Source organism: Callionymus lyra, chromosome 5 (genome assembly GCF_982586985.1).
Source record: "Callionymus lyra chromosome 5, fCalLyr1.hap1.1, whole genome shotgun sequence".
NCBI classification, from domain to species: Eukaryota; Metazoa; Chordata; class Actinopteri; order Syngnathiformes; family Callionymidae; genus Callionymus; species Callionymus lyra.
This window is the reverse complement of record NC_141822.1, coordinates 18,193,725-18,219,362: the sequence shown is the minus strand read 5'-3', so window position 1 is coordinate 18,219,362 and position 25,638 is coordinate 18,193,725. Positions and strand designations below refer to the sequence as shown.

The 25,638-nt window shown below is 37.9% G+C and overlaps 2 protein-coding genes across 7 annotated transcripts in view; one reads left to right on the top strand and one right to left on the bottom strand.

The window, feature by feature from the left end:
• The window catches only part of strbp (spermatid perinuclear RNA binding protein), a 93,173-nt gene extending 83,109 nt beyond the window's left edge, over positions 1-10,064 (top strand). For 2 of the 3 annotated variants that reach the window (XM_087791307.1, XM_087791305.1), the window contains exon 19: positions 7,144-10,064. In XM_087791307.1, coding sequence (XP_087647433.1) covers positions 7,144-7,238 — 95 coding nt within the window. In that variant the 3' untranslated portion in view covers positions 7,239-10,064. Of the gene's footprint in view, positions 1-1,590; positions 2,958-7,143 lie in introns of those variants that run through there. The other variant, XM_087791308.1, reaches the window with a different exon arrangement.
• Positions 10,065-19,226: 9,162 nt separating this feature from the next.
• The window catches only part of rabgap1 (RAB GTPase activating protein 1), a 59,306-nt gene continuing 52,894 nt past the window's right edge, over positions 19,227-25,638 (bottom strand). For all 4 annotated transcript variants that reach the window (XM_087791298.1, XM_087791301.1, XM_087791300.1 and 1 more), the window contains 3 exons: positions 24,689-24,760; positions 22,201-22,398; positions 19,227-21,377 (listed from right to left, as the gene is read on the bottom strand). In XM_087791298.1, coding sequence (XP_087647424.1) covers positions 21,255-21,377; positions 22,201-22,398; positions 24,689-24,760 — 393 coding nt within the window. In that variant the 3' untranslated portion in view covers positions 19,227-21,254. The remainder of the gene's footprint in view (positions 21,378-22,200; positions 22,399-24,688; positions 24,761-25,638) is intronic.

Here is a 25,638-nt window from a genome sequence, read left to right as displayed (position 1 = left end):
GCACTTACACTTAACATTTTGAGTGCACAAGTGCGTTCACACTGAGCAGTGTGCAATAATGTAGTAGCACTACATTGGAACACTCAAACGGCAAGAAAATTGAGTGTGGATCGATGGACACTTTCCACCCTTAACAGCCGCCATCTTAGTGACGTAGATGACGTCAAACGGAAGCTATGGCGCGTCTTCAGAGCAGATATCGGCGAAAATTTTACCACAAAACAACAATAATCTTGTTTCAATTGACGAAAAGTGCAGTCAAGTGTCTGTCATAGTGTTCCAACCGCTGTTTGCAATCAGTGTTAAAAAGTAGTAGAAGAAGAAGCTGTCGAGCCATTTCCTGTTAGTGTGTAGCAGCAGTGTTTGATTTGAGACAGTACTACCTGTCGTAATTTGAGCACTGGGGAAGGATGTCCACTGTCTTTAAGTGTACTGTAAAGCAGTGCACTTGGAGAAGTGCGTGATTTGGGACACAGCAAGTTTAAAAATATTTGTTTTTGAGGTATTTTTGAGTACAGACAGGAAGTAGGAGCTAATCGCTAATTAGCTTCATCTGTTCTGGAAAAATCAACGCGTCAAAAGACATTTAACTTTTTTTTCTGCAGATGTTTAGGAAAAATATTCTTGGATCAACTGCGAGACATGTTTGGAAAATCAGCATCAGCACCTCTAGAGTATAATCTTGTGTAGAAGGCTTTTGTTTATACTTTCTACGTTGAGTTGTGGTGACATCATGAAGGTTCTGTTAAAGGTTCGGTATCTTAGAAGCAACACGACTGCTGAAGAAGTTACAGTGGAACGTCTCCTGGATCAAAATATTTACAGTTGTTGTTAATCCTTGTGTTGTCTCTGAGTCAAGGTGACCTGAAAGCTGCAAAACAAATGGGTTTGTGGTATCCCTTGTGTTGTCTCTGGGTCACGGTGACCCGAAGGCCTGAAAGCAAATGTGTTTGTGGTATCCCTTGTGTTGTCTCTTGGTCAAGGTGACCCGCAGGCCCGAAAACAAATGGGTTTTTGGTATCCCTTGTGTTGTCTCTGGGTCAAGGTGAACGACATCCGCCACTGCAAGGCCTTTCGGGTCACTGTGACCCTAAGGTTACACAAGGGATAAGTAAATATCTATGATATTCAGCCCGGGGCTTATGTTCCTGGACAGTGAGTCTCTTGATGACGTACTAAAGTAGAAATGCTGCCACATAAGCTTCAAACAAAGGTTTACAAAAGTGACGAACACCAAGACACGCTCCTGACTCTCCTCCTCCTCCTCCTCCTCTTCCTCCTCTTCCTCCTCCGACCGAAAGCTTTAATCCTGTTTCCTGCTTCCTCACTCGGCTGCTGTCGCCGCTCTGGGATGTTGTTCTAACTGCTCGCTGTAGTTCTGGAGATTCTCTCGACGTCCTGGTTCAGTACAACTCTGGTCCTTCCATTGAGGTCCCTCTGACCGTCATCAACCTTCTTCAAAGACCTCAGTCGTATTAAACCTTTTTCTTTTCCAATCTTCTCCGCCTCAAGTCCTGGAAAAACCTGGCACTTCTTCTGAGCTTCAGTGGAAGTGAAGTGATCCCCTGATCTTCTCGTGTCTCCCTCCAGGTTTGCCCAAGAGAATGCTTCTGTTGCCCGTCATGAAAGTGCCCGCCTACCCCGTCCCCCACTACCACTTCTTTTAGCAGCACCATCGGCCTCTTGAGTGAAGGATTTTCTTTTCTTTTTTTTACAAATCAATGACGGGGACGAAGACTCTTGTTTACTACTGGACTTTACTGCATTCACTTGGAGGAAATGGATTTAAAAATACTTTTTCTCAAACAGCTATATCGTGGTGCGTTCATGGACTGGAAGGTTGAAAATAAAAAACGTTTATATTTCAAATGGCAGATTTCAGTAAATGAGCGGATGTCGACAAACATTGATCACTTCTTTTTGACATAATAAATCAGTTTTTTAGACACGTTTTTAAAATGCGTTCACGAGTCTCTAGCAGAAGAACTCAATAGGTTTATATTTAATCATCATTTTCAGAACAAATCGAGAGAGACTCAAAGAACATGTTATTAAATTTGGTTGTTTTCTAGAGTTCCATCTGGATCAGGGGAGGTTTTGAAGGATTTGTCATTTATTTGCACGGCATCCGCTGCCAACGCACTTTGTTCCATTTAGAACCATCGGAAAAAAAACTAAAAGAATAAAGAAAAAAACAGTAAAAATAATTCAGTGTTTTGTTACTGCAGAGACGTGTCGTTTTTATTCAGTCTTGTTATAATTTCACTTGTGGTCGAGTGGGTTTTCGGGGTAAAATAAAGCAAAAGAGCTGCAAAAGTTACATAAAATGTCACGTAGCTTCCTCTTAGATCGACACTTGTTACTTCCTGTTGAACGTTGTCTACAACCACGAGCGAAAGACACATATAGTCAATAGGCAAGAGCTCTACTGCCCCCTTCAGGCACCTCCTGCTCGTAAGTTTTAAGAATTTTATATTTTGCTAAGTTTACATTTTTAAACAAAATACTCGTTACTGAAATTATCGTATTTGCAATGGATTGTTCGGTGAATCAAAATCACACAAACGTAAGTACGTGGGTCAAAACATCCATGAGTCCTTGAACGCACCATAAGCAGCTGATGTTTCTTTTTATTTTATTTCACAATAAGCTTCAAACATGGGTTTCCTCTCCAAGTGAACACTTTTCTATTCCTTCCAAACAACGACTCACTGCAGGTTTATATTTTCGTATCAAACTTGAAGGATTTACTGTGAATTTTTACTGTGTTCTTTACGGCTAAATTATAAATGTATGAACCTTTTGTTGCTGTTTATTCTTCGCTCGTCTTTGAAAGTCTTTGTTCAATGAAAGGAAATATTGTGTGAAGGATGTTCAGGTTTAAAAAAAAATGTCATGAAAAGGATAATAAAGTTAATTTCCTATTAAAAGTTGATTGTGATTGTGTTGAACTTCAGAAGAGATACTTTGATTTTAGTTCACACACGTGTGTTTGTGTGGCTGCTGTGTTTAGTTTTGTTGTGGTTTGACATCAATGATGTTGTTCCTCAAGCTTCAGTTTAGATCAGGGGTTCGGGAATTACACTTCCTCAGGGGCCACAGTATACACTGACTGTTGTTAGGGGCCGTCAAGGCAAAAGCCAAAGATAAAGAGTAGAAAAAAAAAATCGGGGGTAAAAGATCAAATGTTCCAATTAAATATTTATTAACTATTCATTACAAAAACAAATGTAATAACACATTTTATTTTCTAAATATAATCTGAATATTCATTTAAACTATTATGAGGGTCAAGAAATATAAAAAGAAATTAAGAAAATAAAGAGAAAAAGTCCCAAACTATAAACTTGTGGAGATATGTTTTAAGGTTAATACAATTATAAATACAAAATAACATTGTTAGTTGTCAGAAAAATCTTCAAAATGTTCCAATCTGACCTCATGATGGCCTCGTATATACAGTCAAAATGGTGTAGATTATAGAAAGTAACACAGTTTTTATAAAATACTGTTCTTGGAAAATGTTTAAAAGTTCTGTTTTTCATGGCACCATTGAGCAAAAAAAACTTAATTAACTCAAATACTACTAAAGTAGTTCAAGTGACCAAAACAAAAACAACTGCGATGGAAGATTTAGACAAATCCCAGGTTAGTTTTAATAATGACACCACAAAAGATTGTTTGTGTCCAATCTCTCTATACAAGGCAACTGTCAAACCTGTGGTCGCCAATAGATTTATATAGAGCAGTGTCTCCCAAACCTTTGGATTATTATATTATATTATTATTATTAGATTATTTGCCTAATACGTTAGAAGAATCACATGACAGAATTCAAACTCCCTCATTTTCTACTCAACCTCATGTCGACTTAGAGTTATTTTCAGAGTAATCTCTCGTTCCTTTTTGATAGACAAAAATGTTTGTTCATTTTAATGTAGTTACTGCAGCTCAGTTGTCTTCATCTTCCTCCAAAAAGACACTTAAAAACTTCCAAATACCTTGTAGAAAAATACTTATTGCTGCACCGGACATTCGTCCCTCAGAAGCCGGTTTTAAAAGTTGTCGTTTAAGATGATGTTGTTGCGTCTCTAGGACACGAAAAGGTGTCGGATACAGTTGGAATGGATGCTTTCTAAATTGTGTCTTAGAGCAGCATCAGAGGAAATATGTCAATCATCCATGGAATACCTGATTGTTTCCACACGGCACACTGTTTGGAATCAACAATATTTATTTAATAGTAATTTAACACAAACAACATTTTCTACGATCAGTTCTGATATAATTTCCCACCGAGATGTTCAAGATTTCTTTTTTAGTTTAACAATAAATCTTCAATAAGTAAGAAGAGATCAGATTAAATAACGGGAAAGCCGACATTCACAGAAGAACCACGGTGTCTCTTGTGTTTTTCAAGTTTATCAATTTTCAAGGAAGAAAACGGTCGAAACCTGTTGAGACTCTCTGTAAAAACCAGGTTCGGAAACAAATCTCTTGTTCGTCGCGTTTTGATTGAGCTGTTTCACCGTAGATCTGACCTCACTCTCCAAAAGAAGTGTGACAAGAAGTGTGTCTGTGACACACTTGTGACACGATGACGGTACAGGAAGCGTCACGTCTAATACATTCCCCCCTTGAATCCCTGAACCTTCACTTTGAAATGATTGGTTGCTCAAGAGACCATAGAGCAGTTTATGAACCAACGTTCCAGCGACGCCGTAAAGAATCGTTTGTTCGTCGCGGACGTTTATTTATTCGACTCCGAGCGCGACAGACGCGAAGACAAAAGGTGGAATCCTGCGGCTTCTGTTAGATCCGTCATCTCGCATTCAGCCGCACGATCTCATTACCTCTGCTGGATTATTATCTGGCAGCATTCCCGCCGCGATCATCTCCCGCACACATGGAGGTGCGTCTGCAGGTACCTGGAGGGATGGAGGGATGGAGGGGTGGAGAGGTGGAGGGGTGGAGGGAGAGTTGAGAGGAAGGATGAGACAAGTCATTGCTACAGTAATGTGTCTCAATATGTCTCTTTACGTTGGTTGGCGACGCGTCGCTGCGATACACAAGTTTCCCACCGTCACAGCTTCCATCCTGCAGGAGGCGACGTCTCCATGGTTACCGCTGGGGGCTGCTCTGATTGGACGAGAGAGTCCCAAAGTCCCAACACACAACAGCCTCCTATATATATTCCCTGAGACGGAAACAACAGAAATGATGATTAAAGTTCCAAACGTCAGCGCCGACTGTTGCAGTGATGGATCAGATTCGTACTTCAACCATCAATCATTTAGTGTTGCTGGAAATATCAGGTTATAAAAGGACTTTGTTGGGAAGAGAGTGACACGTGTTCCAGTCTCTTTAGGACCGAATGGTATTTTGATTGATGCAGAATTTTCGTTCTGAAAAACTCCAGCAAGCATTAAGACCATCGAGTGTTTCACTTAATAAACACCATCTATTAGAAACTCAACCTTGCATAAGAGGTTCCTCTTAACCTCATTACAGTAACTGTGACCTTAGCAGCTCCCATGATGCTTTGCCGCCCAACCAACCAATCATAGCTGTCGATCAGTTTTGACATCATAGACGGGGAACTTAAATACATTATTGTAGCGACCAATGAGCCGTCACTCAAGTGTGTAGAAAGGCATCATGGGAGTTCAATGTTTTGTGGGCACCATAAGTAAGGAGGGTGAAGTAGTTAGTATTTCTCACTAAGTTGTGTTGTTGGGTTTAAGTTTTTCTGCTGCTTTAATAAATGATCTGTTATAATGTAGTCGATGTCTTGTTGTTCTAGACTGCAGCTGCAATAAAGTTACATGTGCAGTGCCGTGTGCAAACAACAGAACAGAGAACGTGAACTCAATAAAGTTCTCATGTGTACAGATATACAGGATATGATGACAAAACACACTTTTCAACGTTTACACAGTGATGAAAACTATCCATCATTACCCGGTTTTTATGTGTAAGTTTAACATGGTACGGTTTTGTTTGAGTTAGTAGCTACAGATCAGTCAAACATTGATCTTATGTAATTGATTTAAATAAATCGAAACTAATTTAATTATAGTACGTCACAAATCAATTTAATATGAATGTTTTTCAGCGGATCAGAATATTGGTTGTGTGGTTCAATTAACATTTCAAATGTTGTCATTTTCTTAGCATTATTTTATTATTATATGTATATATATATATATATATATATATACATATACTAATAATATAATATATATATATATATATATATATATATATATATACATATATATATATGTATATATATATGTGTGTATGTATAATTAAACTCAATAATTTAAAAATATATTGAAAGATTAAATTAGTTTTTATTGAATCATTTACTCCAATCATTTGTATATTATAAGGTTGAATGTGTTTGTTTTTTAATACTTTGAGCCGCTGTTACACCAACAGTCTTATATTGAATTTTAAAGGTTACGAATAAAAAAAATATTGAATTTAGAAAACGTTTTTTTGTAACTGTTGGAAGTGGATTAACAAACTCTATGTGTAAAAATAAACAAATAAATAATTTGTCAAATGCCTGTAACCTTTTAATTTCATTATTATGCCATAACATTTTATATGGAATTTAAAAGGCTCTGAATAAAGAAATGTTACATTTAGATTCATTAAGATTAATTTTAAATGATTGTAATTAGAATATATCCAAACTCTATGTGTAAAAAAAAAATTCTAAAATATTTCTAACCTTTTAAATTCAATATATAAGTATTGGCAATATTATGCCAACAGTTAAAAAGCTACAAGTTAAAAAATATTAAATATAGAAAATAAACACAAAACCTATGTAAACATCCATTCAAGTCAATTATTTAAAAGGAAAAACTCGTTCTTTGGATGTAAAAATCGATTTTTTTTAAACACACGATCTAGCAAATATGACAACATGTGACACTGTGGTCAGTTGGTCGTAATGACACCGGTAGCTTTGGTTCAACTGGACTCTCATGAAGTTAACTCGTATCCAACGACTCTACTTGTCGCTGGTGAAAACGAAACCCTCTGAATTCTGAGGTGCTGATCCTCATCTCTAGAAAGTGTGAGCGTTTATATTTTCGCGTGTTGACGTCTCTCCCCTCTCGTTTGCAGGCGGTCTGTTCATCGACAATCCCTTCTACCAGCCGCGGACCCTGGCTCCGTTCATCATCCACCTGGGACCGCAGGATCTTTTCTCTGACTTCTAGAAGCTCTTTGGATACCGACGTCTGGCCTGAAGGTGCAGGACCTGCACCGGAGCCACATGTTCTGATCCGCCCTGCACACATGCGGCTGCTGCCTTCTTCTTCTCCCGCTGAAGGTCTCCTGGAGGACCTCATACCCCCCAACACGGACCCCCCCGCGGGGGCCGGACCGGCGACTCTACTCAAGCAATACTCAGAAACAGGGAGGAGGGCGGAGCCGCGACTGAATGCGCTGCTTTTTCTTATAGCAATACACCAGAAACTTCTCTCGTCCAGCCGGAGGAGACGTGAATGTTGTTGCAATAGCTCATCTCGATTGTATATTCATGGTATGTGTGTGTACATGTGGCTCCGACATGACTATCTACACATATATATGTATGTTTCTATAACCACGTGGTGACAATACTCTCACTATATTCTAATGTATCTATGTAAATACACTATGAGATATAACATGTTGGTATAAATTATTTTAGAATGATCAAGTCAAATGTATCTGTAATATCACAATAGAGCTTTTCTTCCAGTTTTATATCCAAGCGAGCAGCGAGAGCTAGTTGTAGGAGACGCAATATTATCTTTGTTATGGACCCGTGCTGGTAGAATCACGTTCATGTCACTTTGACGTGGCTTTTTTTTCTCGTGAGCCGCCGTCGTCCCCCATCCTCGGGGGGGCCAGAGCAAAAAAGTGGCCCCCAGCTCGTCAAACAAAAACCCTGTCAGAAAGCACAAGCCTCACCACTGACAGGAGCCGCATCACGACGTGTGCGTTCACTGCTCGCCGTTCACACGAGAGTCGAACAGCAGGAGATGTAGTTGAACCTGCTGCCAGCACGACTCTCAGGCGCTCCATGGTGACCAGAAACGGAATGTTTTGCATCCATGTTGAACGAGTGGAAGCCGAGATATGAAGGTTGATACCAGCTAGCATCATGCTAATAGCATTACGGAAGTATATCAGCCGCATCAGAACTTTCAATGATTTCTAATGTTCTTTTTTGAGCATTTAATTTTTATTTTTGAATCATTTGTACTTTGAAAGGTTCATTTTTTAACCTTTTTTTTCATATAGAGTTTGATATTCTTATTCCAATCATTCAAAAAATGCATTTTATAAATTCAATTTTTTTTTTTGTAGCCTTTTGAATTCAGTATAAAATTAAATGCTTTGCCGCCCAGCCAACCAATCATAGCTGTCGATCACGTTTGACAACATGGACGTGGAACTTAAATACATTATTTTAGTGACCAATGCGCCGTCACTCAAGTGTGAAGAAAGGCATCATGGGAGTTCAATGTTTTGTGGGCAACATAAGTAAAAGTAATTTGAAATATTGGAATTGAAACTCTTTGTAAAAAAAAAAAGTAATTAATTAATTTGGACATTTTTTTGTAATTATTCAACACTAAAAAAAATTAAATCAATTATTGAATACAAGTAACAGATAAAAACTTTAAATAAAAAATGTAATCCATTTTTCTATAAAACTATTTATTTATTTAAATCATTTCAGTTCAAAAATAATCTCAACATTAAATTGCTAAATGTAATCAGTGAATATTCTGATGGAGCTGAAATACTTCCATACATCACGTACACAACATGCTAACACGCACGCTAACGAAAAACAGCATATTTTCAAGGTTTATTAAAACGTATTTATTCACCAACGTTTTAGCTAAACTTAAAGTCTGGATATCAAAGTGCGCTCAGATGCTAAATGATTTAAAGTCACAGCAGGAAAGTTCTTTCAATTTAATATTTCACTTCAAAATCCCACCAAAACGTTTCATCTCCACTGACTTCATTATTTGTATTAATCAAACGTTCGTCTACATTTGAATTTTATATAAAAGATCAATTTTAAGCTTCTTTAATTAAAGTTAGAATCTCTTCTTATTCTTAAACTTGACGACCAACTTGCTCTGCATGTCGAGGCTCAACGAAAACAACAGAGATTCGAGGCTAAAACAAGGTTTTCTATTATCGACATTCAAGTTGAAATCCTTCGTGGCGTCTTTAGCTTCTGGTCTCACGACAAAAAACACTGAATTCCCTCCATTTTTGGCAGCCATTTCTCCAACTTAACTTCTACATCTGTCGACTATTTCCAGCCAACATTCAATTCTCTCTTTTCCTCACACAAACAAATTCCGGAGGGAAATCTCTGCAGAGAGAAGCGACGCCGCCGATGGTGAGAAGATGGTCGTCACACACTCGCCGAGGTAGAAAGGAAAATCTAAACGCCAGATCTTGAATTAGCCGAGCCGTCAATTAAAGAGAAGGAAATCTTTCTTTTCTTTGTGTCGCCTCATTATCGCGGCGGCGGCGACAGAATTTGGCGAGGGAGACGTTTCAGTGGTCGGATTGATGTTGAGAGGTTGTTTTTTTTTTTTTTCCTACTGTAGCGAGAACAGAAGAAACAAATGACTCTGTCCTGGTTTCACCGACGCCGACGTGAGGTTGATGACATCCATAAATGTGAGGTTCAATCTATCGCTGAGTGAAAAATAACATGTGTTTATGAGGACGTGTGCAGCTTATCAAGGAGCCGTTTGTTAGATTTTCTATCACCAAGATTGATTCAGGAAAAAGAAAACTCAGAACTACAGATGAATCAAGTGACTTGATTGAAAATAACAAACTTTAAAAACACAACTTATGTGTTTTTTAATTGAAGGAGATTTGGATCCATTTTTTTTTCATTTGGACCTGCTGTTGTTAGATTGATGTTTATTTTCTTCACCGTCCTCATTTTCTCATCACAAATTAGACTCACTGGTCTTTTCCATAGATCGCTTGAAAGTTGACAATATTTAAAAGCCTTCAGATAAAAAAAAAAGATAAAATACAATATAACATTTTTACAAAGTGCATGAATAAATATCTAATTTTAACGCTGAATCAGCAGAAGCTCTGAGCTGCAACAAGATCATATAGTTTTAACGTTTTGTTCATTTTCACTAGTTTACAAGTTAGTTTTTTGGGGGGTAAATTTGACCGAAACAAGCATCTGGACGTGTCAGGAGTCGCAGACTAATGTTTAATCCTCCTTCAAAAACACATAAAGACGGTAATAATGAATACAAGATACATTTTAAAAATGTAAATAATTTAAATGACCAGTAATAACTGCCTCTCATTGGTTTACACGAATGCTTGGTTGTCAGATTCAGTTCGGTGGTGATGAAGATTATAGCCTTAGTTAGCCTTAGATGTTCTGTCATTCGATCTGGATTTAGAAAAAAGTTTTTTTTTTAAGTTCCATCTTTCAGTTTGTGTTTTAAACACAGGATGGAGTCAGACTGAGGTGACAAATTGTTTGAGGATCCATGGAGCAGATCCAAGGACTCTCTGAAGTTCCTCCATGAGTTCCAGTCCAGAAACAACATCTTCTTTTTAGAAGCTGCTTGATTGACATTTGAGAGTCTGTTTGTCGTCATTTAAAATGAGCTCCTTGGCGGAGGTATGCTCTGTTTCAGTGCTTTATCAATGAACGTTCTGCCAACATCTCCAGTGAAGAGGGTTCGATCCCTTGAGATGCTTTTATGATGTTCTTCAATGATTTACACGATGAGGAACATAATCAAGTTCTAGATATTGGACCAGATGTTGGAGTAGATGTTCCCTCACTTCACCTCTCCACACTCTGATGGGATCTAAAGTGTCTGACCCGCTCTGACGTTAAAGTCCGTCCTCGTCCGACCTCTTTAAATGTCTCTGGTCTCGGCGTAAACGCCGCGTTGTTATTCTCCAGGAGGAGCAGTTTATCGGAGGCCAGACAGATGCTCTCCAGTGAACTTCAACCTTTTCATGTTCCTGGAGTGAAGCACAGAGACCTTTGTCTGCGTCAGGAGGACAAGAGGGAATAAAGTTGCATTCAAAGCAACTCGTCTCCAAGCGAAGTTAGAGGCATCTTTTGGATCAATAGATTTAGTAGCTTCTGTGTGTTTTTTCAAGAGTCTTAACTGAAAATAAGCTTCAATGTATAATTATAAACATTTATGAATCAAAGTCACAAATCTTTTTTTTTTTTTTTTAAAGTTCAATAATTTAGCTGTGACGCTTGGTTGACACGGTGAGGCGCCACCTAGTGGAATGCAGGGAAACACTAAGAAACGGCCAAAGTAACTAGAAACAACCGTTAGCTAGACTTGAGCACCGGAAATCAACATATATTTAGGAAAAATTAATTAGTTTTTTTTATGAAATAATTATGAACGTAATCAGGGCTCTGAATATTTACTCTTGTACCATGTATACTAATAATATTTGTGAATGTATTTTGAGAATGTCTCCTGAATGTATCACTGTTTTACGAGCTCACTTTTGATTGGTCTACGAAGGGTTACAAGCGTCTGGAGGATGCTTCCATTTTTTTTTTTTAGTGTGTTATGATGAAGAAGGTGACGATGAATTTGTCTTCAGTTGGGTGTCCAGGTCGCCATGACAACAGAGCCCTAAATAATGTTATTGATAATGTTTTTTTTGTTTTTTTTAAGCCCAATATTTGACACCACAAGTGTTTTACTTTCTCTTTAAACTATGTTCGGCGCAAAGGGGAAACATAAACCTGTCAATCAAGCACTTCACCATGGAGATCAAACACGGAAGTTTATGTTTATAAAGAAAAAACATGTGTAACAAGCGACACCAGTGCAGCGTCTTCAACTTTTCTTCCAGCAACTGACTGCAAAAACTTCAATTTCCCATCTATTCACACGCGGGGGTAAAACCATTTCAAGCAGAGAAGCACAACATGCCCCCCGACCTTCAACCCCCTCATTGTTCTCAGGTCGCCCTGACATGCACAACAGGTACACACGGCTCCGCAAACACTCATCGAGCTCATGAGCAAAACAAACACTTTTAATCTCCGCTAAGAAGTTATCATGACTGTGTTACCGCTCCAGGAAATTGTGACGCGTTTCCATGTCGTGAGAGGTGTAGCCACATGAAGGGGTCAAGTTGCCGTCCTTGAAAAGGTCAATTAAAGGTCGCCGGACTTCGACCAACAGCTGTACTAACAAAGCGATGGAAAGTGAGGGTTTGGATTTCTAACACTTGCATTTGATCCAGGGAGAGTTATTAAAGTAAAGATGATGGACGTCGACAGTTTTACTCTTAAAGACAGTTTGGTAAATGAAGATTCTGGCCCCTCGTCCAGGTGGAGTTTGACACCCCCTGGGTTTTTAGAGGTTTGGAAATGTGGAGGAAACCCCGACGGGCTCATCATCGCTCGGCCCGGGTGTTAAGGTGCGTGGAAACCGAGCGGGAAAGAGAGACGTTTGCAGGGCAGCAGAAATAGATCCGGATCCGGTTTCACCCGCGGAGACAAAGTTAACCAGACTAACTGCTGAACAGATCGTTTTCCAGTACATGTGTGTGTGTGTCGGTGTGTGTGTGTGTGTGACGGGTAAAGGATTCACACTCGCACAGAATCATAATCTCACAGTCACACTGAGCATGTTGGTCCAGAAAATCACGACAGTTTGGTTGAGAATGTACGTCGTCGTTCTAGTGATTGTAGAGTAGAATGTATTAACTCGTAGACAGATATGTACTAAATATATATATATATATATATATGGACACATATATATGATTAAATATCAAACAAAAATGTACATTTTCCTTGACTCGTGTTGGCTCCATTTAAAAACTTACCATGATTTCTTTTACACTTTTCAATTGGATTATTTTTGCTGACACAAGTGTTTTTCTTGTCGATATATTTTTTATTTATTTTTTTGACAAGTATTGGCTGAAATCCATGTTTGAAGATGTTGCCTTTGAATCTATATATGGTGAACGACATGTTTCATGACGTATCTGGGGAAATAAATACAAAAAAAAGATATTTATGCGGCTGTGTTATTATATTGATGAGTCGCAGCATTTATGACGACGTCTCAGTTCCTCCATCTTTGCTTGATGAGCTGACGAATAAAGAACGTTTGGACTTTAATACAATCTCTGCCTTTTTTCTTATTTTATATCAAACTTCCTCTCGTCCAATAGCTCGTCAACATCTTCTCTTATGAAACTTATGTTGTAAATACCTACATTTAAAAATTCCTTATTAAAAGGAGTTCTTAGTTACTTAATACGTCTTACAAACTAGTTAATATCATTTATTATTGTATCATAATAATCATACATATTATTGCTGTTTTTAAGCTTTTTTGTTAAGTAATAATAATATTATTAAAAAAAAAAGAAAAAGTAATATATTAAAAACGTTATTTATTTTTGTCGTGTATTTTTAAAAAAAAATAATATATTAAAAACAAAGTTATAAAATAAAAACATTTACTATTGCTAAAAAATATATATACTGTATATAACAGGAAACACAATTATTATACAAATAATAATAATTATGATTATTATTGTTATATTACTATGTTATTACAATATAATTATAATTGTTGTTAAACAATAATACGCAAAAACAATTATTGGCATTATTTTACTTTATTATAATATAATTATCTTTAAATAACATTATTATTATAAAAACAAAGTAATATTATATAAATAATAATAATTGTTGCTAAGCATTATTGTTAAATAATATTATTATTATAAAAACAAAGTGATATTATATAAATAATAATAGTTGTTGTAAAGCATTATCGTTAAATAATAATATTATTATAAAAGCAAAGTGATATTATAAAAAATAATATTATTACAAAAACCAAAACAATATAATAAAAATGATTATTATTGTTGTTAAGCATTATTGTTAAAATAATAATATTGTTTTAAAAACAAAGTTATAAAATAAAAACATACACTATTGCTAAAAAAAAATAGATATATAACAGAAAACACAATAATCCCAAAAAATGTATTTATGAATATTATTGTTATATTACTATGTTATTACAATATAATTATCATTATTGTTAACCAATAACACGCGAAAACAACAACAATTATTACTATTATTTTACTTGTTATCATAATATTATTATTGTTAAACAATACTACATAACAAAAACAACAATAATAATACTTATTATCATTATATTCCTATGTTATTATATATTTACATTAATATCCTGCGAGCGCTGGTGTCGACGGCACGAGCTCACAGGTGATAACTGCCGAGTTAGTCTACATGACGTTCCAGCGCCGCGACGCCTTCGCAGCACGAGCCGTCAATCACCATCGCAAGCACCATCTTGACGGGCCAGGCTGAGATTTGAGTGACGGCTCACAGCTGCCAATCACGGAGCCGTGCGATGAAAACAAGGAAGTGGAAACGATCAGGACCAGGAGACGAATGAAACATCTCTGGGTGGTTTTCAAACCACTTCTCCTGCCACTGGAGTTATTAACTTCATTATCGTATCAACCCTCGTCGTGCCAGGTCAACCAACCAAACCTAAAAGACTATTATGGTCTGTTTACAGTATTTCAATTGCCTAAGTATGTTCTGAGTGAACTCAATGTCCTGCTGTGAGGCAGCTGGAGAAGGATCCCTGAAGAAGAAGCTCTAAAAGAAGCATCTATTGACTCAGCTGTCGACAGGTTTAAGTTACGACGCCAGGAAACGGATCCTGGTGAAACCTAGAAGTCGTAATTAAAGAAGATAAAATGGCGGCGAGCGTGCGCAGGCTGGCACGGAACACAGGGTATCATGTCCTGCAGATCTGTGGTCCGTGGAGATTAACCAACAATCACACTTGGCTCATGATAGCAGGGGTCTCAACGGGCCGGCGGGCCAATAGAGGTCAATCCTTGTTAAGACTGGGTCCTAGTCTGATGGTTTTAAACAGTTTTTTTCTGCTGTATTTGATCCAGTATATAAATGATAGTATTTAACGTGATGATGTTTATTCCATAACTACCTGAAGTCGGCCAAAGATGGAGGTCCTTGCTTGAACCTTGGGCCTCAGACTATTACATTTTAAGAGCAGCAAATTACCCGTGAACCATGAGTTTGAGACCCATGAAATATTTGCATGTTTATTTTTGTTAATCTCGTCTTGTCCTCAGTGTTTTCAGCTGAAATAAAACTATTTTTAACCTTGATCAAAAAATGATTAACCGTAATCAAACAATTTTTAACTGAATTCAAACAATTTTCAACTGAAATCAAACAATTTTCAACTGAAATCAAACAATTTTCAACTGAAATCAAACAATTTTCAATTGTAATAAAATAATTAACCGTAATTAAACAATTTTCAACTATAATCAAACAATTTTCAGCTGAAATTAAACAATTTTCAACTGAAATCAAACGATTTTCAATTGTAATAAAATAATTATTAACTATAATCAAACAATTTTAAACTATAATCAAACAGTTTTCAACTGAAATCAAACAATTTTCAACTGAAATCAAACAATTATCAACTATAATCAAACAATTTTCAACTGAAATCAAACAATTTTCAATTGTCATAAAATAATTATTAACTGTAATCAAACAATTATCAACTATATTCAAACAATTTTCAACTGAAATCAAACAATTTTCAATTGTCATAAAATAATTATTAACTGTAATCAAACAATTTTCAACTATAATCAAACAATTTTCAGCTGAAATCAAACAATTTTCAACTGAAATCAAACCATTTTCAACTGAAATCAAACAATTTTCAATTGAAATCCATCTTTCGAGCTGATCCGACAAGATATTTATTGGGAATCATCAGATGCAGAGAGAATAACTTCTTATTATTTCTGTCCATTATTCATACTTTTCTATTTCACTGAACAGAGTCTCGCGGGACGAGGTTTAAGAGAGTTTGGAGGATCCTGAACAGTTAACTTTAATTGAATCCCAGCGACTGTCATGGCTGAAGCTCAGTCGAGATGTTTCAAACAACAACGGTTCTTTTAAAAGTCTCGTCGTGACAGAGCCCGGCAGTGGAAAAGACAAGTGAAGCGCCAGTAACTCCCAGAGAGCCTCGCTCTTTCATCGCCGCCACTGAAGGATTCAGCAGGAAACCAAAATGACATCGCGCTGAAATGACGAACATTCATGTCCTTCAAAACCCTGGCAGTCATTATCGATCGAGGGAAATAGTTAAATAGCAGCAGAGATTTAAAAAATCCTCCTAATCTGGTCTCTGCACAGCAGGAGGAGGACGTGTGAGAAGTGAGATAACATGCGGATTCTCAGCCTTAACAAGCTTAAACATGTTCTTTACTGTGACAGTGATTCAATGTTCATAATCCGTGCTAGTTTTACCAGGAATATTTATTATTATTACGATTATATTGTTATTAAATGAAGAGAATACTTTAATGTTGCAATTTAAAATGTCTTGGACCCGTCACCCTGGCTAGATGGGACTGGTCGGTGGATTGTGTATCTCATAATATAAGAAGAGAATCATTGTTATTAATATTGTTATGATAGTAAATTATATTTTTGTGATCGAGTTGAAATGTATAATTCACTGAACTAGCCATACAAAAATAACTTTAGTTGAAATACCTTAAAATCTGGATTGCAAAAAGTTACTGTCAATCTAAGAAACAAGAACCAGATGAACTACACACAGAAAAATGCATAACATGCAGTTCTACTTAATGCATGCTCTGCCCTCTATTTGTCCCGCAGTGATGGTTTGCTTGTAGAGGGCTTTGCACACATTCACAAAACCATGGTTATATAGATAACCTGAGGATTCTACTTCATGCACGCTCTGCCCTCTACAGGCTGCTGAGGCAACACGTATAAAGGACTTTGCCTGGATTTGTAGACCACATTGATATAGATAATCTGGGGGATTTCAAGTTGAGGGGGTGGTCTGGCTGAAGAGGAAAATACAAAGATGGCCTTTATTTGTAAAACATTATCTTTCTTTTTAAATATAGTTGTCGTGCAGATGCATGAAAGAAAGAAATCCTCACTCGTCCCACCAGAGCTCCACCTCTGGAGTTTACTGTTACTGTCTATACTTAGAGCTCTGCAGGACGCAGAGAAGCTGATACTTCCCAAAACACGCTGGTTCAAAATGTTCTTACTCATCCAAATTCCAAGCATCCCCACATACTGTGTCCGTTACGTCGTCCCATAGTCAGCAGCAAAACCCCCCCGACATGGAGTGATGGATGATGTCGCCGCACAACAGGACCACCAGCATGCTAAACATGGCGGTGGAAGAATATCACTCCTAGCACGGCAACAGACACAGTGAGATGCTAGTACGAGAGCTGAGCGGACAGTTTGTAACAAGCCGCTTGTATAGCAGTAATATTCTGAAAAACAAAAGTTTACGTTTAGGATAAAACTTAATGTCATCCACGTCTAGCGTCTTCTGCGTCCACCAGCAAGACTTTGAATAAAAGAGCCACAATGTAAAGAATGATCGGAACAATGGATTTTAACTACAGACACAACTTTGTAGACCAGGGGTCTCTCAAAACCGGTCCTCAAAGTGCCGGTTTGTGGAACACTTTGGACACCGCTGCTGTAGACCATGTTTGAAAAAGTAGAACCCCGACTGACTTGACAGTCCTGGGATCTCTGTGAGCGTCGACGACTCTTGACCTTTGATGCCATTAAGGGACTTCAAGGTCACCGGCGACAACAGACGGCTCTCTCAAATACAGACGCCATGGATTACAATTGAACATTTCAGCCTCAAGAACCCGCTCTCTTGTCGAGGCGTGTCTTTATCTCAATGGTCCTTGACTTTACTTTCATATCCATTGACTTCAGCATGCGGTTTTATTTATTTACTTTTCATTGAATTGACTTAATAACATCAGCAGGGGAAACAAGTTCAGCTGGTCACTGTCCTTCAGTTCCTAATGAGTAGAGATGCTGCTGTTCTAAATAACAAGCAGGGATGGTTTTATTTCAAGTACTAGTCACCCTGGAGACCAGTCTGTGACTCAAGCAGAGACGTCTCACACACTCATTACTATCGATGGACTCTATATGAAGCCAAACCAGCAATCATGGTGTCGGTGTTAAAAGAATGAAGGCAGGGTTTGTTAAAAAAAAGAAAAGAAAAAGGAATTCAATTAAAATAACTGTGAAGGTGTTCTTGTGATGCACTAGTCTGGCGTATGTTCTTTCAGTTTAATTTTGGCGATAAAATGTGTGTGTGTGTGAGGGGTTTGACCACATGATCTACGATGAAGAGAGTTCGTATTTTAGACAAATAACAAAAACAGAGAAAAATGGACAAATACACTGCTATAGGTACCTAACCATACCTAAAATTGTTACCAATATGTATATTTTAGGGATTTTAAACTGATAATAAATCCCACTGAAGGACTAGTTAGCATATAATAACATCTACACAAGCAGAGACACATCAATTGTTAGCATGCTGCTAATATTTAGGTTATCATATCCTGATTCAGTCTTAACAATGTAATATCATTACATTACTTACTGTCAAAATAGCGTCATAAGAGTGGATGTTGACGATACAAAATGAAACACAAAAAGAAAAACGAGACATCAAATGTGTTATCAGAAGAAATATGCTACTAGCATAGCAAACATTAGCATCTAACTAGCATAATAGATAAGATGCTAACGTTTTGGTTTTGTTTTTTAAACTGATATTTAGGGTTTTCAAAAAAAAACAACACTATTAGCTTGCACAAGTTAAGTCTGGCTTTAAATTGTAAACATCATTTACTAGACAATTTAATACTTGATCAGCATTATTGTTTTGACTCAAAATGTATCTTATATTGGGTATTGTTTTGATTGTTTAAGCGCTTTGTGACCCTGGTCTGGAAAAGTGCTATACAAATAAAAATGACTTACTTATATTAGTTCCGGTTAAGTGTTCGTCGTAGTTTTATTTTGTCTTCTCAATGTGTCCAGCTGTGCAGCCGCTCTTAAAAACCGAGATAAACATTTCTGTAGCTTGAAGGTCATCAACGGTATTTTGAAAACTAGTATCGACACAGAAGAAGAAACTTGTGAATGTGATTGGTTTGTAAAAGGCGTCGCTCAGAGGTGAAGAAAAAGGCGGAGACGTGAGCACGTTTGTATCGATGTCTTTATAATCCATGAAGTATACACAATGCATCCTAATCTATTACAATTTCCACACATTGATAATGATTTTGTTGTTGATAAAGTTACGTTTTGGCATGAAATGAACCAAACAGCAGTCAGACGTCGAAGCTCGGAGCAAAGATATCAACATTAAAAACATTAAAAAAAAAAAACAACCTCATGTCGGATTAAACTGTAGCACAGCAGCAGGTAGGTAGGCAACATTAGTCAAAGTTACAAAGTACAAAATCATAAACAAAAGCTTAATGTTTGTTTCATATTTACAACCCAGTGCCTTTTTTTTTTCTCTCTCCGTTATTGATCTGAATATACTTCCTTCACCTCCTTCAAGTCTATGTACAGTCTCTGCTTCAGGATCGAAAGAATAAATGGCTGACATCACTTCCTTCGGAACACACCAGCGTGACAAGGTTCCCCGACCCCTGCGCTCCCACTGCTCTCCTCCGGGGGAACGTCTGCTCTGACCTCTGACCTCCTGTGACTGACGTGGTCAAGTCCTGTGACGCTGACACACACACTTGAAGTGCCGAGTTACACTCCGGGGGTTGTTGTGTGTTTTTTTGTGGGGATCTTTTCTATCTTTTCATGGTGATGCGAGCGTTAAATAGAGGGAAAAAGACGTGAAATGTACGGATGATGTCGAGGACGACACAGAGACGTCATTAACAGTTGTGTAACGGAACCAGTCTGGATCCAGACGGAGGAAAATCAATTTTGAACACATTTTTGGCCGGGAGGCGGCTTCTCCCGTCGCGGCATCTGTAAGCAACGTTTTTCCTCACCGTCGTGTTCCTGAAAGCACCTTGAGAACGAGGAAGTCACGTGACTCTTTGAAAAGTAACGGAGCATCTGGTCTACAGTCGTCAAGACAATATGTTCCCGTGAGTAATAGTTAAAAAATCACGGCGAAAACCAGGACGATGATGGATATGACACGAGGACATACTTCGCCGGAGCTTCCATCACGGTGGAAGTATGTGGACTCGCTCGCACATGACACACGATCGGTTCCTGCCACCATGAAGTACAACACGAGCAGAGGTTAAAAGTCAAAGAGCAGCAGTGGGAGGTAGGATGAGGGTGAGGGTGAGGGTGGGGGGGGGGGGTGTCAATCTGCCACAGTTGTTCAGTCAACGCCAGAGCATCCGCCGTCTTGTCGCTATGGCAACAGCGAGGCAGCTTTCAGTCGAATCCAACTTAATCCTTTATTATAATTCGTGTAAGAGTCGTTTTAAATGGTAAAACTCTCCAGGATCTAGCGTGGACGTCGCACACTTTTAAAGTGCATCAGGAATTTTTATTTTTGAAATAAGAACGATTTGAAGGGTTTGGACACATTTTTTTTTTTTTTTTACTTTGTGCTTCAGATCCAAAAAACAGAACCTAAACATGCGGGAGGAAATAAACTTCCGTGTTCAGATCCATGGAACCTTCTCTTGGACACGCATGCAAACATTCATCACTTTTTTTTAGTGCTGGTTCGTCCCCTCTTCAGTCGGTTGTTTGTGCATTGAACCTCACCGTGCACGAACATAAATCATGCACTCTCGCCACACATTCAGTAACATACTTAATGAAAAAATGTTCAAACATAAATTAGAAGAAAAAAAAAAAAAAGCGTCTAAATAGCTCTCGTACCTAAAACAAACAGACCGGTCCGGGGCCAGTACTCGAGTCAGGAGAAGGTGCAGGAAGGACGTCTCCGTCCCTCACGCTCCTGATTGTTCGTCCTTCAGCAGGACAAAGACAGACATGAGTGATGGATTCTCTTCCTCTTTCTGTGGTGGAAGCACAAAGTGTCACAAGGTAGCGTTTTGGCCACACGTCTCGTCAGTGCTGAACCAGTAAAGGAATAAGAAAGAAGGGCTGATTACGTCGAGGTTAAGGAGTGCCTCAGCAAGTGGTGCTCGTCCTGGTAAGATACGGTTAGTGTTTTGAGTTCTGGCCTGAATGTTTGCGGTACCACTGGTGTCACCGGACCGTGGTCGGGTTAGGTGGTCTCCTTGCCCTGGTTACCAGTGACAGTCTTGATCGAGCTGAGGGTTCGGTTGAACCAGGTCTTCTTAGCGGCCTGGACCTCGTTCAGAGCCAGACCCAGATGATGCTCCAGGTCCTGCGAGGAGAGAAGAGACGTTTCATTCCTGAGAACCACATCTTAGGATGTAATTATGTTTATCCCAAAACCTACAGTGAGATTACTGGCTCAGAAGTTGACCACCAAAATCTTTCGTTTCTCAACCCTTGTTGTGTTGTCTCTGGGTCAAGGTGACCCGGAGGCCAGAAAACAAATGTGTTTGTGGTATCCCTTGTGTTGTCTCTGGGTCAAGGTGAACGACCTCCCTGGCTTCAATGAAGACATATGCAGTGGTGGACACAAGGGATACTTGTAATATTTGTTTTCTGGCTTCCGGGTCACCTTGACCCAGAGACACCACAAGGGTTGAGAAACGAAAGATTTTGTGAGATATTGACTCACTGAACATTTAAAAAGGTTCTCTAATATGAAATTACAAATAAACAAACCTCTAGGAAGTTTAACATAAAGCTGTTTGATTCAGTTCACCTGAAGTAGTTAAAGCAATACTACAAAACAATTAAAATATCTGTGTACCCTAGTGTTCCAACAGTGTAATTACAACGTTTCACTACTTCACCCATTATGGAAATGAATGCAAACACCATTTCTAACCCACTGCTGTAAAACTGTTTGGTGGTCCAGACAAAGTTTCATGGTGAAAACCGGGGTCTTACAGATTAAGGCAATTTAAAAACCATTTGAAATTAAACGGACTTAGATTGTACTTTTGAAACACATAATAAACATGACTTTAAAGTCAACTGAAACACTTGCATACACTTTGGCTCCAAGTTGTTGTTTCGGACTCTCCTTTGATCCCACACATTTCAAGGGAACATCATTTGTTTTACTGTTTTACCTGGATTTTGCACTCAGCCTCCACCAGCTGTAGTTTGGTCTGCGCCAACTCCAGCTCCATCTCCCTCAGCTGGTTCTTCAGATCCTCCTTCTCCTCGTCCGTCTCCTCCGACTCTCCTGCAGGGGCCGAGCTCACCGTCCGGACCCGACCCTCCTTGTTGAAAAGGCTGCTGCACTTCTCGCAGCCGTCCACCTTAGACTGAGAGAACACAAGTTTTATTACCGAAACTTTGATATTTAGGTTGTGTCCTTGAATTCTGACAACCTTTCTACGACTGAAGCTCCTCTAAGAGGATCAACGTCTCCTCTGGTCTCTCTTGGAATTATCCAAACATTACAATATCACAAGAAACTTTCAAAGAGTGTCTTTCATCCGAGTGCTCATTACAATGTTTACTTTCAGCAGTATTTTCATGCAATATTATATAAACATTTTCTAATAACTATAACTCTGATGGACACCATATTTATTTCACTCATAGAGAACCTTCGATAGAAGTTACTACACTTTAAAGAAACTTGAACATTTAGAATTTTTTTTTATCCAGAATGTAATGTAATAACTACTTAATTACAACCCCATATTTATTTCACCTCTATATGATGTTACTACATATAAGTTATTTTCCACATTTCCCTTTAATGATTTTTGAGGAATATAAAGTTATTGTCAATAATGAAGGCTTGCTTGAGCCTGTTTTGTTGATGCAAAAAAAAGAATAATGACATGTAATTATGTTTAATTAAAGGGAATCGTCTGTGCTTAACCTGAATCAACATTTTAATCATTTGAAGTAATTATGATTCAGAACGGAGCCTTTAATCTCACTGTTGTTGTGGATTATGGTGATCCATGAAAGAAGTGCTGGAGGTGATGTTTTCATCGACACTTTGTTTGTTCAAATCAAAAATATTAAAATGCTCTCACGCTTCGAGTGTGACAGTCACACAATTACAGTCATTCGCCACACTTGGCATTTCTAATGCTTATATTCACTCTTTCAATACTCTATATTTATTTTTGAAAAGCTTATAAACTTTTGTTATTTTGCGCAAATCTGGCCAATCACAGAAGACAAAGCGCTATTATATATTAACCAATCAGATGTCACATAAGGTCTTAGTGTCGAGCTTTCAACACGGCGCCACTAACACAACACAGACATAGTGAGACAACTTAACTTAACAAATGTGTAACACAACAGCGCCAACGTCGTACGGAGGGTCAAGCTATCTAGAGTTTGAGTTTCAAAATTCACTTTAATCAATAAGCATCAAAATGATCACCAAACTTTTAGGTCATTTCACCAAATGCCATTAAATAGAAGGAAATAAACATCCAGTTTTTCAAAGTAAGAGCTGCATCTTCCTTGTAATCCTTTTTTATCACGGCCATACTCTGTACTGTTTTAAATGCATGTTTTTGTTATTGTTTCAATTATTTAAAAAAGTAAAAACTAATTTAGATTTTCACTCATTTAATATGAGGTTTAAGATCATTTAAAATGACTAGTTTAGGAAATAATAAAATATAATATCATTTGAATTTAGAATTCTATAGAAATTGATAATTAAAACACACTATTTTCGCTACGACTCGTCCGTCAACGACGACCTCTCTTCTTGGAAGACGTAAACCTTACTATCCAATAAAATTTGATCACATTTCAATGTAAACTAAATAGAAATTAATAATTGAATCATCATACTTTTACCATCCTAGTCATATGACATGTTCAAAGACAGATTTATGATGCTTTAGAAAGCATGGAGGTGACATTAAAAATGACTTTTTTTTCCACCAAAGTAAGAGATTTGATTTCCTGGATAACAAGTTAGTAGATTCTGGTGTTGATTCACTTGGATTAGATAACTTTCTAAATAGTAAAGCTATAAGCTACGCGAGAGAAAAGCAAACGTTCATGCATTAAACAGGCAGTTTTCAAGGACAGCAATATTGGACGACAAGTGTTCATAATAGCTGATGTGACGAGTCGAAGGTGAAACAATAATTGAAGGCCCGCGGCTGTCGTTAATTACACTTGTCGACTCGCAACAGGCCGAGACACGTTGTTTCCTGCACGCCGAGGAAGAGGCGCCCCTTGTGCATTTAACCCTTTGTCTGTTTTTTTTTCACTTTCCTTGGGCAACCACACTGAGCCAGAGTAGTCGGTGCCAACAGCATCAGACTCAACAAGCATTTCATGAGCCAAGTGTGTGAGAGCTGGGAGTATCAGTGCCCGTCTGTGATGCAGCGGCCAAATATCCACTTATTGCCTCCTCCAAACCTTTCATTGAACTGTCGGTGGAGATGGTGACGCTGCGATAAACCCGACTTAAAGCTTGATGGTGAAACTTGTCTCTCTCTCTGCTGGTGTTAACGTCTCAAAACATGATTCTTTAGTCAATCAAATATTCATTTACAACCAATCTTAGAAAAGAGGTCCAGAGTCAAAACCAAAAATCATGGAGGTGTGTTTGAAACTCACTCTGATCTTCTCCAGTTCGTCACGGTTGCTGGTTTGGTGTTTCTCCAGCCGTTCACTCAGCTGGGAGCAGATCTAGGAAAAGAGAAAACGATCGATTTAAGTCCACATCAGACAAATTCAAAGTAATGAAACTGGTCCATATTAAATGTGGTACATAGACGCGATAACAATAGTGATGGTCGATGATGTTTCATGAAATATTTTTGGATCTCGGTTGGGCTGGAGCAAAACACGAGTCTCATGATACTATATATATATGTATATTGTTTTTGTATACATAATTATCTGAACAATTTCAGAGGACAATAAGTGTTAGTGACATCTTGTGATTGATTCCACTTCATTCTCTTTTGGTTGAATAAATCAATACAACTACCAAAATTGGCCCAAACATCAGCCATGAAAGCAGCTGGAGTGGACGTAAACTATCCTCTCGTCCTCAGTCATCACCAGACTCTCGTATGATTTCATGGTTCTTTTAGCTGCGGAGGACGTAATGACTGCTGCCACCTGGCTGTCGGAGGTTTAATTGCAACACCCAAATGAACAATCCCAGTGAATATTTATTCATTCATTCATTGTCTACTGCTTTATCCCGGTGAATATGTGCATGTTAATTGTAAATGTTTTATTTATTTATATTTTATTTTAACGACATCTTGTAGAATATAATTAAATTAAAAAGACTTCGGATAAAAAGTAAAAAAGGTTCAAAGCAAAAGGAGATAAGTTTACTAAATTATTAGTTTACGGTTTAAGTTTATAGGAGAGCGCGCCATCTAGTGGCCTCTAAAAACAATAGAACCCTTGTAAATCAAACCTGTACAAAATGCATATGAAACATTGTTGAAACTTAAGCTTTTTGATTAAAAAAATAAAAATGTTTTCTTGCCTTATATGTCTATTCGACTTTCCTTATTCCAACATCTAGTTTTATTTTCCCGAGAATT